At 36.1% G+C, this 15,011-nt stretch overlaps 1 protein-coding gene across 1 annotated transcript; it reads right to left on the minus strand.

Annotated features, from left to right (window-relative positions):
- Positions 1-284: 284 nt before the first annotated feature.
- Positions 285-6,424, minus strand: LOC146748136 (uncharacterized). Its single transcript, XM_085506403.1, has 4 exons — positions 6,363-6,424; positions 5,748-5,905; positions 5,036-5,223; positions 285-502 (listed from the first exon to the last, which is right to left on the minus strand). Exons 1-3 carry the CDS (start codon positions 6,378-6,380, stop codon positions 5,094-5,096), a joined length of 306 nt encoding a protein of 101 aa, XP_085362529.1. The 5' UTR covers positions 6,381-6,424; the 3' UTR covers positions 285-502; positions 5,036-5,093.
- Between the last annotated feature and the right edge of the window lie 8,587 nt (positions 6,425-15,011).

Here is a 15,011-nt window from a genome sequence, read left to right on the forward strand (position 1 = left end):
TGTGCAGTCTGGTAATATGTCACACCTTGGTATTTGAGGCTTGGCTACCTGACAACTGATTTCATCCGTTAATGTGCGGTCTGGTAATATGTCACACCCTGGTACATGAGACTTGGCTAACTGACAACTGATTCCATCCGGTGATGTGCGGTCTGGTATTGTGTCAGACCCAAGTACCTGAGACTTGGCTACCTGACAACTGATTCCATCCGGTGATGTGTGGTCTGGTAATATGTCACACCCTGGTACTTGAGACTTGCTTAACTGACAACTGATTCCGTCCTGTGATGTGCAGTCTGGTAATACGTCACACTCTGGAACTTGAGACTTGGCTAACTGACAACTGATTCCATCTGGTGACGTGTGGTCTGGTAATATGTCGCACCCTGGTACTTGAGACTTGGCTAACAGACAACTGATTTCATCAGATGATGTGCGTTCTGGTAATACGTGACACCCTGGTACATGCTGGTATGCCATGTGTTTGTTGCAAGTTTAATATCTACAAAAGCAATACAAATAGAAGAAGACAAAGATTTTAGAGCAATAAATATTTATATTTAATCTCACTCAACAGCATACAAGAAAATCAAGTCATTGGAAATAGCACAGCTATTTCACGTTACTTTTTCAACATAATGTTTTAAATACCATTATATGTGAAAAATGCATATACCATGTAGTAAACAAAATCTGTTCATGTATGAGCGAGATTCAGTTCCATATATATGGAAATGTACAACATTAAGTTTGATGCTTATGTGATGTTTGAAGCATATTCAAGCATGTCAGCGATCTGGTAAAGAATTCATAAAAAATGGCTACCAGTAAACAATTTTTTACCAAAACAAGTCATTTCATGATATGACAAGAGTCATCCTTATTTTAACAGTAAACATAACTGAAATTAGTCAGCCACTTTGAATCAGAGCATGAAAGAAATGACATAGGAATAGTAGTTTGATTGCCATCAATCAATATATGTCAGAGGCATACTTTATAACAGCATTCCACCATTCTGAATCAGATCCATCCTGGTCAATTAATGTCAGATACAGCTCTGAAACCACATTCATTACAACAAAATTCCCCCAACCCCCACCCCACATTCAAAACTAACAACAAAATGACCACCAGTCAGCCATTTTGAATCCAGTCTGAGAAACAAAATTACTTGCAAACGTTCAATGTACATGTATGTATTAAGTTCACACAAGATCTATCCATACATGACCAAGGTCTGGAACCGGAATGGCATTGTTCTCCCCAAAAAAGGTGACAGGCATAATGCAAAAATTTTTCTTGTTTTGAATACTTAACCAGCTGCGAAAATTTACTAATGGACACGTGGGATAAAATTAGGTCAGCTTTTCTATAACATATTTCAAAAGCCCTACAAGCCCTACTACCGGTACATTGTTTACAAGTCATTGAAAATGACACAGTCCCCATTAAATTTTTGAAAGTTCTTTTTGTGCTCATCATATTAAAGCAGAGGGGTTGTCGCGAGCGTGTCCTTGAAACTTGAGTTCCAAGTGGCGTATACAACAGATTGTCCATTTACCGTACTCGACCGCATTAGCGCCTATGCCCGAGCAAGCGCCCACCCCCCACTTTTGCGCAATTTTTATATTTGGGGTCACATTCGGCAAAGCGCCCACCCCTTCAAAATGCAACTAATTTAAAACTTGGTCTTGCGTAACGAATCTTGGTAATCGTTTTTATATGATACAGCGTGGACATCGACCGCTGTGAACATGTTGTGGATGCGTAGAACACGGTAACCGTGCGTAAACTACGCTTCGACAATGACCTGTTAATACAAGTAAAATGCGATACATATTTCATGCCATATTCAGTCTAATTCTCAAAAATGGCTAGTTACTAGTTTTTTGGAAAAACCATGTCGTTTATTCGCTGAAATCAATTCCAACAGATCGTACTTCGACATCGATTATTCACTTCCGCATTGCGTTACCGGAAAGTCTTCGGGAATTTGCGTCAGTACAACACAGCATTCTGATTAGTTAATAACCAACTTTGACCCATTAGGTCAAACGACGCTGCTGTAGGTCAAATCTGCAATTGCATCATGGCGGAAAGTGATTTTCATCGAGAGTTTGCGTACGATCCAACAACTTCGTCAGTGGAAATAATATGACAATTTTGACTTCGACTGTGTTCCAAAAGACTCAAATGTTTTTAATTCCGTAAATTATGGTGGTACGTAATTAATATTGTAATAAAATGTGCATATTTTTTGTGATCATTTCTGTTTCTTCATTGTGAAAATCAATGACGACGCAAATTAATTTAGTAATTTGATTTTCCCTCAAAGACGTAATCTGTCACTTGATGAATCAAAATTTTCATTTGCACTCTTTTTCGAGGGGGGTGCTCGGGTAAGCGCCCACCCCTACAAAATCGTGATTTTCTGAGTTGAGGCCTCTGGGCGCTAACCCGGTCGAGTACGGTACATCAAAACACGTGTTCTGTGTAGTAGTAATATGGCCAAAAATAAAAACAGCCATTATTCGGCCATCTTTGATCTGATTATGAAACACACTGATATGTATGATGTATGTGCCAAATATGAATGAAAATAGTACATAAATTGTGGAAATATCAATAGTAGTAAGGCCAAAAAGTCAGATGGCTGTCAATCAGATTTTGAAACAAATTGTCATGGACATGCATCCTAACATGTATAAAGTACATGTATGTGCCAAATTTGAATGAAAACTGACAGAGCACGTCCAAGATACCGCATAAAAAAAAAAAAAAGATACCGACCATCTTAGATCCAATTACGAAAAAAATCGGCATGGACATGTAACCTAACATGTATAATCTATGTACCAAGTTTGAATGGCAACTGACAAAGCATATCAAAAATACAACATTTTCAAAAAACAAGATGGCTGCCAGTTGGCCATTTTGAATCGAATCGCTAAACCACTGCATGTGCGTATCTCCCACATAAGGCACAAGGCACATGCAAAGAATGAACAGAATCGGTCTACAGGATTCTGAAATATGACTCAGGACAGACTGACTGACGCACGGACGGACGGACGAACGGACAGACTCAGGAACTCACAGACGGTCAGGGACATGTATCCTAACATGTATGATCTATGTACTAAATTTGAATGAAAACTGACAAAGCATGTCAAAAATACAACATTTTCAAAAAACAAGATGGCTGCCAGTCGGCCATTTTGAATCGAATCACTAAACCACTGCATGTGCATATGTGCCACATAAAGTACTAGGCACATGCAAAGAATGAACGGAATCGGTCCAAGGGATTCTGAGATACGACTCTGGACGAACGCACGGACTTCGTTAGAACGGGGACTAAAATACACTCCAAATTACAGCATGTTGTAAATTAAAAAAAAAACTGAAATGTTTGTCCCATTACCATCTCTGGGGAGAATTTTGCCATTCATGACCTAATACTCCCTTTCTGAATACAACTTCTCAACTTTGTGATCTTAGAATGACGATTTAACAACTCCTGTGTCTTATCAGTAACATTCACTTCAGTCTTGTATATTGACATAGTTTCTAGCTTGCAATCATGATATCCCAATTCCAAACTGGGCTGTTGTTGTAACCCAATAATCATTTGTCTTGAAAAAACCAGTTTAGCTTTGCTGATGACATTAGATACTAGCAGGATCTTTTGAATATTTGGGGCAATACGCAGTTTTCTGAATGAGAGCCGATTTCTATCTGAAGCAATTTTTTCAACTGATATACTGATTATCCTTTGTGCATCAGTTGTATCCATGTTTCTTTTTGAATACTGTAAAGGGATTAAAGGTACATGCTCAGTGAATGGTGGCCCAAAAAACTTGTTTGCTAAAAATATGTTAAAGATTGGGGGGGGTCTCTCTCATGGGTAAACGGGCATTAACAATTGACTTCTCTGGCCAATGAAAACTCATATTTGGATCAAATGTAGCTAATTAATTAATTAATGCTTCAAATCGTATGGCACATTGTTCATTCATAAATGCAACTTGAACTGTGACCTCTTGTTATATGATTTGAATACTCAGATCTTTGTTATGATTTTAGCAAATTAAATGTAATATTTTATATCATGGAAATTGAAGTCAGCTTATTGAAACACGACTCGAATGACAGAATCATGTTCGGTTGTATTATCCACAGCCATTTGCCAGTGTACCACACCCACATGCTCAACCATTTTTAGCACTGAAGTAGGGAAATTCATAAATTTTCCGGGTTTGCTATTGGATTTTTTTTTTCAACACTTCAAGGTAATAAATGCATAGTTGAAATGAACCAATACATTGATTTTAATGACTGTTTCACCAAGACAACTTAAATTTTTTTTTGGTTTAGCAATGAAAAATCAGAATATATATATAATAAATAGTACCTAAATAATTATGGTTCTCAGTCGTCACATTGTTGTACATTATTCCCAGGAATTTTAGTCCAGGTTTGTCCTGTTTTAGCTGATCTTGCTGAATGATAGATATCGGTTTTGACTGTCCAAAACTCAGTATGGGCAAACTAATAGCGAACAACATTCCAAACAATAGGCATTTTCAAACCATTAAAAATATTTTTCTGGATATATCTACTGACATACTGCCATACCATACACATGCAAAATTAACAAATACATGTAGCGAGAGCAAGGTCAGGATGTATTTTAGAAAATTAGAAATATTTCACTCAGTCCATATTCTTTTTCATGGGGAAAACAGGAATAATTATACAAATCTTGAACACATCATGACAAGTCAACGATCAGAAGAAAAAATATCACACCAATGGACTTTGCAAACCAGACAATCCTACTGTACTTGTGTTTGTGGTAGTACATGTGCAAGTGTATGTGCAATTTCGAATGGAATCAGTTAAAGGAATGATGTGAACAAATATTACCTATTTCAGACTTTCACCAACTTCTCAACTGGAAATTGTATATAAATATATTTATAAGGCATATGCTGTTATAACATTATTATGAAAATAAGCATTATCTTACCTTATGCTCCCATGGTAATTTGACTGGTCCATAATCATATAATATTTCCTCATTGACGTCAATGTCTTTTACAGCAAATAGTGCCAGGTATGGCTGTCCTTTTCATTCTTGCATTTGGAAATTTTCTTTCATGGTTTACTAGCCGCCCATATTTAGGTCCATTACCAGGTTCATTAGTAGAATCGATACTGCAACATTGGCAAAATATAGCTTTTGAAAAATATATAGCAAGGTAGATTTTTTTTATGGACTAAGAGTTAAAAGATTATTTTTACTGTCACAATCATTCATTTGATACAGACTTAAGAATGACCAGCAATCCCAAGTTATTGATAATAGTAAATTGCATACAGTCATATATGGTCATCCACTACATTAAAAGAAATAAATGAAGAAATATTCTTTGTGGCTAACATGGCAAAGTTGTTAAAGCTTTACTATTACATAAAATAAGAATTTGATATTTGTTACAAATATTGGTAGATGGGGTTACTGGCCTTATTTGTTCATGTAATTTATTGGTGATAGTAGGTATGAATTAAAAAAAACACCACATGTGTTGTGTTTGAGTTTGAATAATTTCTGTGGCTGTGGTACAGGGTCACATAGTAGTCACAACACAGACATGTACACAGTACTATGGGATAGGCTAATATTAAATGCAGTTTAAATGAGTTTCATATGAAAAGATTGTAAAGATGTGGACACTAACCAATATGTCTTATCCTTGAATTTAAAAAAAGTAACGGAATACACTGCCATCAGAAGACTCTTCACGAATCTCTCCCTCCGACCCACTAATAAGTTCACCATCGTATTGCAATAAGAAATCTCTTTTCTTGAATTGCTTTCCAGCAAAAACACCTCTACCTGGAATAAAATAAACCATAAATGATAAACTAGTCATTACACTTGTGACTTGGATATATTTCGAAATACAAGTTAACATGAAGCAGTGATGTGGCCGTTCAGTTATTTAGGACATTGAGCACCGTGGTAAACGGCAAACAGTCAGATTAAATATATTCTCATCTGAGGGACATCAAAGAATCGTACAACGAACAGCTGAAATACTTGCTGATTATCGCTAAAAACTATAAACAAACGTCTTTTTCAATATACTGAGATCTGAATGCACAAATCTAACGCAGACTGAAGTAAATTTCGATTCCACTGCCATGGTTTGAACGGCACAGTGTCTTCGAAAAACGTGCTGTCAGTCTTTGGTTTAGAATATAATGTGTTGTCAACTGACAGGAAATTGATTGCATATTATTAATCGCGCCGAACTGAGCACAACAAATTTGTTAATTCTTTACATTATTACCTTCCTGAATAACTCCATTCACAGCATATCAAAAATTCACGGCCGATCTGAACAAAACTGCCATTTTTATTGGGACCCCCTAAGCTCTTAAGACCAAAGACTCCCTAAGTTTTATTATAGAATTTTGTATTTGGAAACTGGTGTAATATCAGTGTTCTTACGGCTAATCTCATTTTTGTGTCTAAACAATAAATCACAGTTATTTTTTTTTTAGCATGCACTTTCATTGCCGCCAGATATTAATGCGTACTGCCGAAATACAAAAACAAAACAACGAGAACGCGTACAAAATAAAAAAATAATTAGATAAAAAAAATATTGTCACTCAGTTTGAAATTATTTTACAGTAAGTGCATTCTACTATAAAAGTGTTCTGTTTAGATTACTAGTATTCGATATGGTAACACCTACGCGCTTGGTCCCAGCATTTAGCACATTGTCGCTGAAGACAGACAACAAATAGAAACAGTAAAGTGAACAGTGGAACGTCATACCTTTCCATAGCACAATCGTCTCATAAAATCCTGGCTGGTCAGTTTGTTTGGCTATATAATGTTCTGCCACTTTTATTTGATCTTCTTTAGAAGAGAGCAGTCGATGTGACCGTCGTGTGCTTCGAGTGCCCGCCATGCTTAACTTGTTGGCCTTTTCTCCATGCCCATATTATGCGCACGTCCACGCGAGTAGTAACATTTCTTCGCTTTCACAAACGTTTTCCATTTTACATTGAAAGACAAGTACTGGAACCATGTGTTCCCCAATATTCTCGCTTTCGCGGTCTGAGCACCATTTTACCCGCAAAAAAAATAATTCCTCGGAAAACATTAAAGTCCTCGCTTGCGCAATTCTTTGCATTTAACGTGAGTGCTACGTCTTACAGCCGAATTCATGAAAGTTGGACGCACGACATACTTTTGTAACATGTTTACTAAAAAACGCGTTCAGACAGCGCCACATTCAGACACAGTACAAACTAAACAAATGTGAAGTATGGTAATACAATACCATGATGCCAATGTACTCATTAGAAATACTTCATTCACAAAGAAAGATTTTAGTTTTGACAGGTAAATGAACAAACGTCCAGTCCTTGAGGAAGGCGAAATAAGATATCGCATTTTTAATAACTGACTAAATGGAGTAGCTCCAAATTACTTATGGCCAGAAAATGTCCCTAGGAGGGTCTGACCCAGTTTTCAAGAACGTTTCTTTCCTGTGTATTATTATCGAAACTAATTTAAAATACATGATTCATACTCATTTTGCTATATGATCTGAGGACTGTTTTGGAACCTGTCTCTGAGGACGTTTTCTTTTTTGTGTATTATAAAAACCGTATACAAATATATTGCAAGTGTATGATTCTTACTTATTTTGCTATATGATCTGAGGACTGTTTCTAGAACCTGTCTCCGAGGACGTTTCTTTTCTATGTATTATCAAAACCCTATACAAATTAATTGCAAGTGTATGGTTCATACTTATTTTGCTATATGATCTGAGGACTGTTTCTAGAACCTGTCTCCAAGGACGTTTCTTTTCTGTGTATTATAAAAACCGTATACAAATTAATTGCAAGAGTATGATTCATACTTATTTTGCTATATGATCTGAGGACTGTTTCTAGAACCTGTCTCCGAGGACGTTTCTTTTCTGTGTATGATAAAAACCGTATACAAATTAATTGCAAGTGTATGATTCATACTTGTTTTGCTATATGATCCGAGGACTGTTTCTAGAACCTGTCTCCGAGGACGTTTCTTTTCTATGTATTATAAAAACCGTGTTCAAATTAATTGCAAGTGTATGATTCATACTTATTTTGCTATATCATCTGAGGACTGTTTCTAGAACCTGTCTCCGAGGACGTTTCTTTTCTATGTTATAAAAACCGTCTACAAATTAATTGCAAGTGTATGATTCATACTTATTTTGCTATATGATCCGAGGACTGTTTCTAGAACCTGTCTCCGAGGACGTTTCTTTTCTATGTATTATAAAAACCGTGTTCAAATTAATTGCAAGTGTATGATTCATACTTATTTTGCTATATGATCTGAGGACTGTTTCTAGAACCTGTCTCCGAGGACGTTTCTTTTCTGTGTATTATAAAAACCGTATACAAATTAATTGCAAGAGTATGATTCATACTTATTTTGCTATATGATCTGAGGACTGTTTCTAGAACCTGTCTCCGAGGACGTTTCTTTTCTGTGTATTATAAAAACCGTATACAAATTAATTGCAAGTGTATGATTCATACTTATTTTGCTATATGATCTGAGGACTGTTTCTAGAACCTGTCTCCGAGGACGTTTCTTTTTTATATGTTATAAAAACCGTCTACAAATTAATTGCAAGTGTATGATTCATACTTATTTTGCTATATGATCTGAGGACTGTTCCTAGAACCTGTCTCCGAGGACGTTTCTTTTCTGTGTATTATAAAAACCGTATACAAATTAATTGCAAGTGTATGATTCATACTTATTTTGCTATATGATCCGAGGACTGTTTCTAGAACCTGTCTCCGAGGACGTTTCTTTTCTATGTATTATAAAAACCGTATACAAATTAATTGCAAGTGTATGATTCATACTTATTTTGCTATATGATCCGAGAACTGTTTCTAGAACCTGTCTCCGAGGACGTTTCTTTTCTATGTATTATAAAAACGGTATACAAATTAATTGCAAGTGTATGATTCATACTTATTTTGCTATATGATCTGAGAACTGTTTTTTAGAACCTGTCTCCGAGGACGTTTCTTTTTTGTGTATTATCAAAACCGTTTATGAACTAATTGCAAGTGTATGATTCATACATATTTTGCTATATGACCTGATTTAGGTTGAGAATTACTTGCCAAGTAACTGAAAAAAACGTACTCAAATAGTATAGAGTATCCGTGTTAGATATTTCTAAATGTATGCTCATTAAAACTTGTGCATTGGTACTCTTGTTTATACCTCTGTTTTCATTTTTCCTGATCACATTGAATTTATGTCCCAGTTATTTGGATTAAACATGTTTGTTTACGGGAAACACCGACATAGCGATATTTATAAATACTAATACGATTGTAACCGTGCCTGTTACATAACATATACTCTGCTTCCCCAAAATTGAATTAACTATCACGTATTAACTGATAGCAAAATACTGATATCCGCCGAAAAAGAATCTTTGACGCATGTGTACGAAGCTTCACCAAATGACAAATCCTACAGACGATGCAAGAGAAAATAAGTTAATGTCTATACTTAATAAAATATATAAGTAAAACAACTTCGCTCATGCAACATACTCCATGCAATTTTAGTCTTTATCGATTTTATGATTTTGGCGTTGTTTGTGGTGGCGGTGGTGGTAGAGACAGCCACATTTATTATTCCTTAAATTGGTCTTGGAAAAGCATATGGCGTTTGACAGTTCGACAAATCATGTACGATAAAAAAGTACAAACTGTTTCAACGAGGTTTATGTTTCTTCATGAAATCAATTGCAGTGGATATTTATACGGCATTTACTAAAGTAGTCTTGATAGGCATATAGCACCGTTAACCTTGGTCCTATTTCCGACAGTGTGGGCAGAATTCTTTCACACAAAAACGTTTCTATAAAGTAACTAACACAGCGCATCATAAAGGTCAATACTGTAAAAAAGATTCTTGGCAAGGAAAACTCTGAAATCACTATCAAAATATCAGCGTGATTGTTTATTTTCGTGTGAAATAATGCATGTTCAAGTTGTCAAAAATTTGCAAGATTATTTTTGTTAAATTGTTCAATGGACATACATTATATTTTCGAGTATTTTTAAGTTTAAGTTGTTAAGACGTTTATTAATACGACATATTTTGATATTGTCGCACTTGATTCTAAATTTTTTGCAGGGTTGTCTATTATTGAGTGTTTTTAGAATAGATCTGTTTTTATCTAACGTGTACTCCCAGTATGGGCAGACATCGCACTTCGTATTGTTCAAACCAAAATAAATCACAATGTGAATGCGCACATGAGTTATTAGAACAAAACAAAATTCAATATCGGGATTTTGTTCTGTTTATTACAATGTGTTATTTAGCTTCACACATGTCCTACTACCTTGCGTACAGTGATATCCCATTCGGAGTACTAGCATACAATTCATGGGGCTCAACAATTTGAACTTTAAGTATAGGTTATTATTAGCGGACTGTCTGACATGTCAATAGCATTTTTGATTTTCGATGCTTTTTGAGTACACACTGTGGTTACATGTTCTAATACTTTCTAACAAATGTAATGACAGTCGGCAGCAGAGATTATGCCTACTATCAAAATCGAAATATTTGTAGTTATAAAACGGCATGTTCAACGGGATAAAAAATTGATGAATAAGATAGAGTTGTTACGTGCCCAATTCTAATATTCAAAAGAAAGAACAAAAAAGGAAAGAACTCGGCTACACTTCAGTTAAACATTATCAACGACCACGGCACTACATCGCCTGCTTCAGCAGTTGAGCGGATGTTCTTAAAATACGGCAAATATATTACAAAATAACTAATTAAGACAAAACCAATTAATCCTATTCAAATTGCACACGTTGCTTTTTACGTGTCTAAATTATTATAAAACACGCAGTGCATCAGACCACAGTGATCAGACAGACCTTTTTATTCTCGACCATGTTCAATAGAGTTATCCATTTAAACAAATATCAGTCACATTATAGCCTGGTGGATTTAAAGGTTATTTGTGCCATGGCGGCTGTGTTGGGAGTTTTGTTACTGTAATTTCAGTTTATTCACCGCTTCGCGCAGTGAGATAACGTGATTGGCTATATTTGAATCTATGAATCTGAATATAGAAAATAAAATATATTGTAATATTGATCGGAATCTGTAGCACACCCACTGAGTGTAACATGTTATATATCAATGCACATTTCAAACATGACATGCAATTTTATCTTTTAATATTTTGCCTATTTTGTAGCAGCTGTCCCTCAGTTTGGGAAAGGTTGCTGGAAAACTAAACTGGGTAGCAAATAGCCGGCATAATTCGTGAGCAGGTGTCGCATGACACCGTGTACCCGCGGCCTAGCCACCCATGGTGGGGAAACATATTATACTTTCATTACAATTCATTTTAATCAATCTCGTCAGCGTTTTGAGTCACCTTTCCCGTAGAAACACGCCTCGTGATTGTCCTTGTAAAATGACTTGTCTTGGACAGCAGACAAATACACAAGTATGTACTTGGTCGTGTTCGCAGCGATTGATCCCTGGCCGATGCACGTGAAGAAACTGTATTCCATTCATGCCAAATATATATATATATGTAGTCTTCAGAATAAAGTTCTACAGTCTTGATCTAATTTACGACAAAATACTGGCCAGGCCTGAAACTATGTTACTTGGCGTCAATGAAATTGTATCCCTAAGTTTCAGTGATAGTTCAAGTCTTCCAGCTTGAGGGACTGCTTGGTCCATTTTTGTATATTTAATTTGGATTCATGTACAACCGGCCCGACATCGTTTAAATACATTATCAGGCATCGTTCCAGTGAATTATCTCAAAATTCAAAATTTATATACACCATGATCGAACATGGTTTCCCTAAATTCGATGGATTTAATGCCATATTTGTATCTCAAAATTCACCACTTCCAGACAAGTGTATCGTATTTTTGAGTGAGTGATAAATATATAATTTGTCCAAATTTGCACAATATTCGGGTAAACATCCTGTTAAGGATTCTGATATAACAGGTGTAAGCTTCCTATCGTAAACAGTGCGTGTTTATCTAACGTCCATTGTCAGCATTGTGTTGATCGACGCCCGTCCTAAACTCAGTATGAAGAAACCAACGATATTCCAAACAAATACTAATAAATATTAACAAATACACAAAGAGGTGTAATATTAGGTTTTATTTTAGGCTTAGAAAATATTTTCTTTCACTCAGAATGGAACTGCCATTTAGCTTCATGGTCTTTCAGCTTGTCTTCGCCTCGGAGGAAAACAACAATACTTATACAAAACACATTGCGAAGACTCAATAATCAGGAAAGAAAACCCAGACAACCATGTCGTACTTGTGTCGAAATACATTTTGTATTTCACGTCAGAATATTGTTTAAAATAAAATATTCAGTCCAAGCCAAATCTAGGTCAAAGGGTCAGGTTGCGTGCATATAATTATATATAGTTAAAACAAAAAGTATTTGAACTTGTGTCAGCTGTTCAACATATATAGAAAACAGAAAAACAATGATAAGGCAATGTGAACCTCGGAATTTTTTTGTTAGTCCGAATGATATTTCGGGAATTGCGCGGTCGAAAAAAAGCGGAAATTGTTCGGTCGAATTCAGCAAGCGGTAGCAAAAGCGAGACAAAAAAGTGATTGGAAAACGGAAGTTTCGTTTAAATAGTTTTATTTTCCAAGTCAATATTCTATTTTACTAATACCATTTTTTCTAACGCAATGGCGAGGAAAAAAAAGCGTTGACAGACGAGGCAAACAAAATCTGCCACTCAGCGTCACACTCTGACACAGCAATTTTTTTTTTCACCATGAAACCCGTTCTGTTAGATTTCTTATCAGAGACACTTGAAGGATTAGCTTGTTTGTAAACTGTCAGCGTGTACAGTGGGACAGTAATGTTTGTCAGAGGATTATCCCTCGTTGTTCGTTTGCATAACAATGAAAACCCGAACCACGGTTACTTTTTTAGTAACCGTGCCCGAACGTTCCTGAAGTACGAACTCAAATGCCAGCAATTTTCTTCATTTTTCACGCTTGAAATTATTCATTATATCTGACACTCTTTATGAGTTCTATGATATCAGTGGTTAATGTGTTTGGCCATTTTAGTGCATATTTATAATAACGCAGCAAATTTCCAATGTTTTATTATCGAAAACTGTTTTTCGCGTTTTTCTTGAGTTGAAGTTTTGATTGAGTACGACTTATTGGGACCACCGCCAAATCAAGTGCCTTCGGACTAGGACATTCAAACTCGCAGTTAGCATTCAAAAGATAATGATGGTGTGCGAAATATTTCTGGGTTTTTTAGGAAAATGCTTTGTCACAGAATAATAGTATGTTAAAGGTGCCAAGTGTGGAGTAATTAGGGGACCAAAAACAAACCTGCGTAGAAATCGGAAGAATAGGTCTTTTGACTATGGAAGACGCATTTCAATAGACTTGATTACAGACAATGCCTTGCCCAAATTTCACCCGGAAATTCCCTCATTGTACTCTCGCAATCGCAGACTTGGTCATTTTTACAAAAAGTTTTGCCATTTTTGCGGTCACGTAGTAATTATGTAAACATTGACTCTCCAGATTGTGCCAACGTGTCCCTCTATACTTAGGCTTTTGAAATATATAAGCTAAATTACGGTTCTGAATGAGATAATAGACAGAGATTGCTTTAATCAGAAACGTCATCAAACCCTTCTCGCTACCTTAACACATTGTGTATCATGTTTTGGACAACAATGAGGCCTCTCATGTCCCCCGGGGTCCTCGGATCTCACTTAAAACTAGAATTGTGGTAATACCTTTGCTATATGCCATTAAAAGGTGGCGCACTAACCAGTGAGACGCGTTATAACTGTTGAATTGCGTGTATCTTTGAAATGTGTGTATCTGTCAAATTGGGGGCGCCCGAGGCTGAAATGGGCCTCCAACGAAAATGTGTAAATTTTTCACACTTTACGCGTTCTTCGAGGACGTGTCTCAGAATGGTGTCACGTGGTTAATAGGTCATTTGAAGCCATTCTATAGCACTTTAATCCGAGGACCCTGAAAATGTCCTCGCTAGCATTGAGACGTCCTCGGAGGCAGGTCAAATAACCTATCAACGTCCTCGAAGCATATAGTAATGCGAGTACACACACACACACACACACACACACACACACACACACACACACATACTCGCATTACTATATGCTCAGAGGACTCGGTTTCTAGACCAGTCTCCGAGGACGTCACTTTCTAGTGGGTTTACAGGCTTGATATTTAATTACATAATTTAATATTATTGTAGGTATACATGGGTTAGTAGAGTTTAGCAATCAGACCATTTCTTCAAGGACCTGCCTTTGACTATCATACTGAGGACCACCTTTCTGAGGACGCGATTTTTTTTCAGAGGACGTGGAAAATCTCGGGGGTGTCACTCCCTCATGTGCAAAGTGTCACTTCACATGTCCTCGAACTGATATGAACAATAGCATAGCATTCACACATATAAGTGCAATTCACAAATGGCAGTAAGATTGTCAAATATTTGTTATAGAGAATTGAAACTCATACACTCAGTTACCAGCAAATGCTAGGTATGTCTTCTCTGTAACAAAAATCAGATCGAAAAAATGAAAAACAATTTGTGATGCCTTGCCCTGTCTATGCCCAGCACAAAAACATTCCATTTATGTATACAAAATATTCACAAATTTGCTTGAGCATTAAATCTCTGTGAATACCTTTAGTTTAATATTTGTAAATCTGATTTGAATTTAGACAGCAACACTTCCTAAATTTTTAATTGTTTTTTCTTTGTCATGTCACTTTTCATTTATCCATTATCATCCATTCCAATGGATGTTAAGTGATTGAATGTATAAATAAAAATAGGTGTGGATAT

Source organism: Saccoglossus kowalevskii, chromosome 2 (genome assembly GCF_978046115.1).
Source record: "Saccoglossus kowalevskii chromosome 2, keSacKowa6.1, whole genome shotgun sequence".
Taxonomy (NCBI): domain Eukaryota; kingdom Metazoa; phylum Hemichordata; class Enteropneusta; family Harrimaniidae; genus Saccoglossus; species Saccoglossus kowalevskii.

Bases quoted from the DNA above. Each gene is read 5' to 3' on its own strand.
- LOC146748136 (XM_085506403.1), bottom strand. The intron at 5,224-5,747 runs GTTAGTGTCCAC...CCAATGTTGCAG, and splicing joins TTCAAGGATAAGACATATTG to TATCGATTCTACTAATGAAC.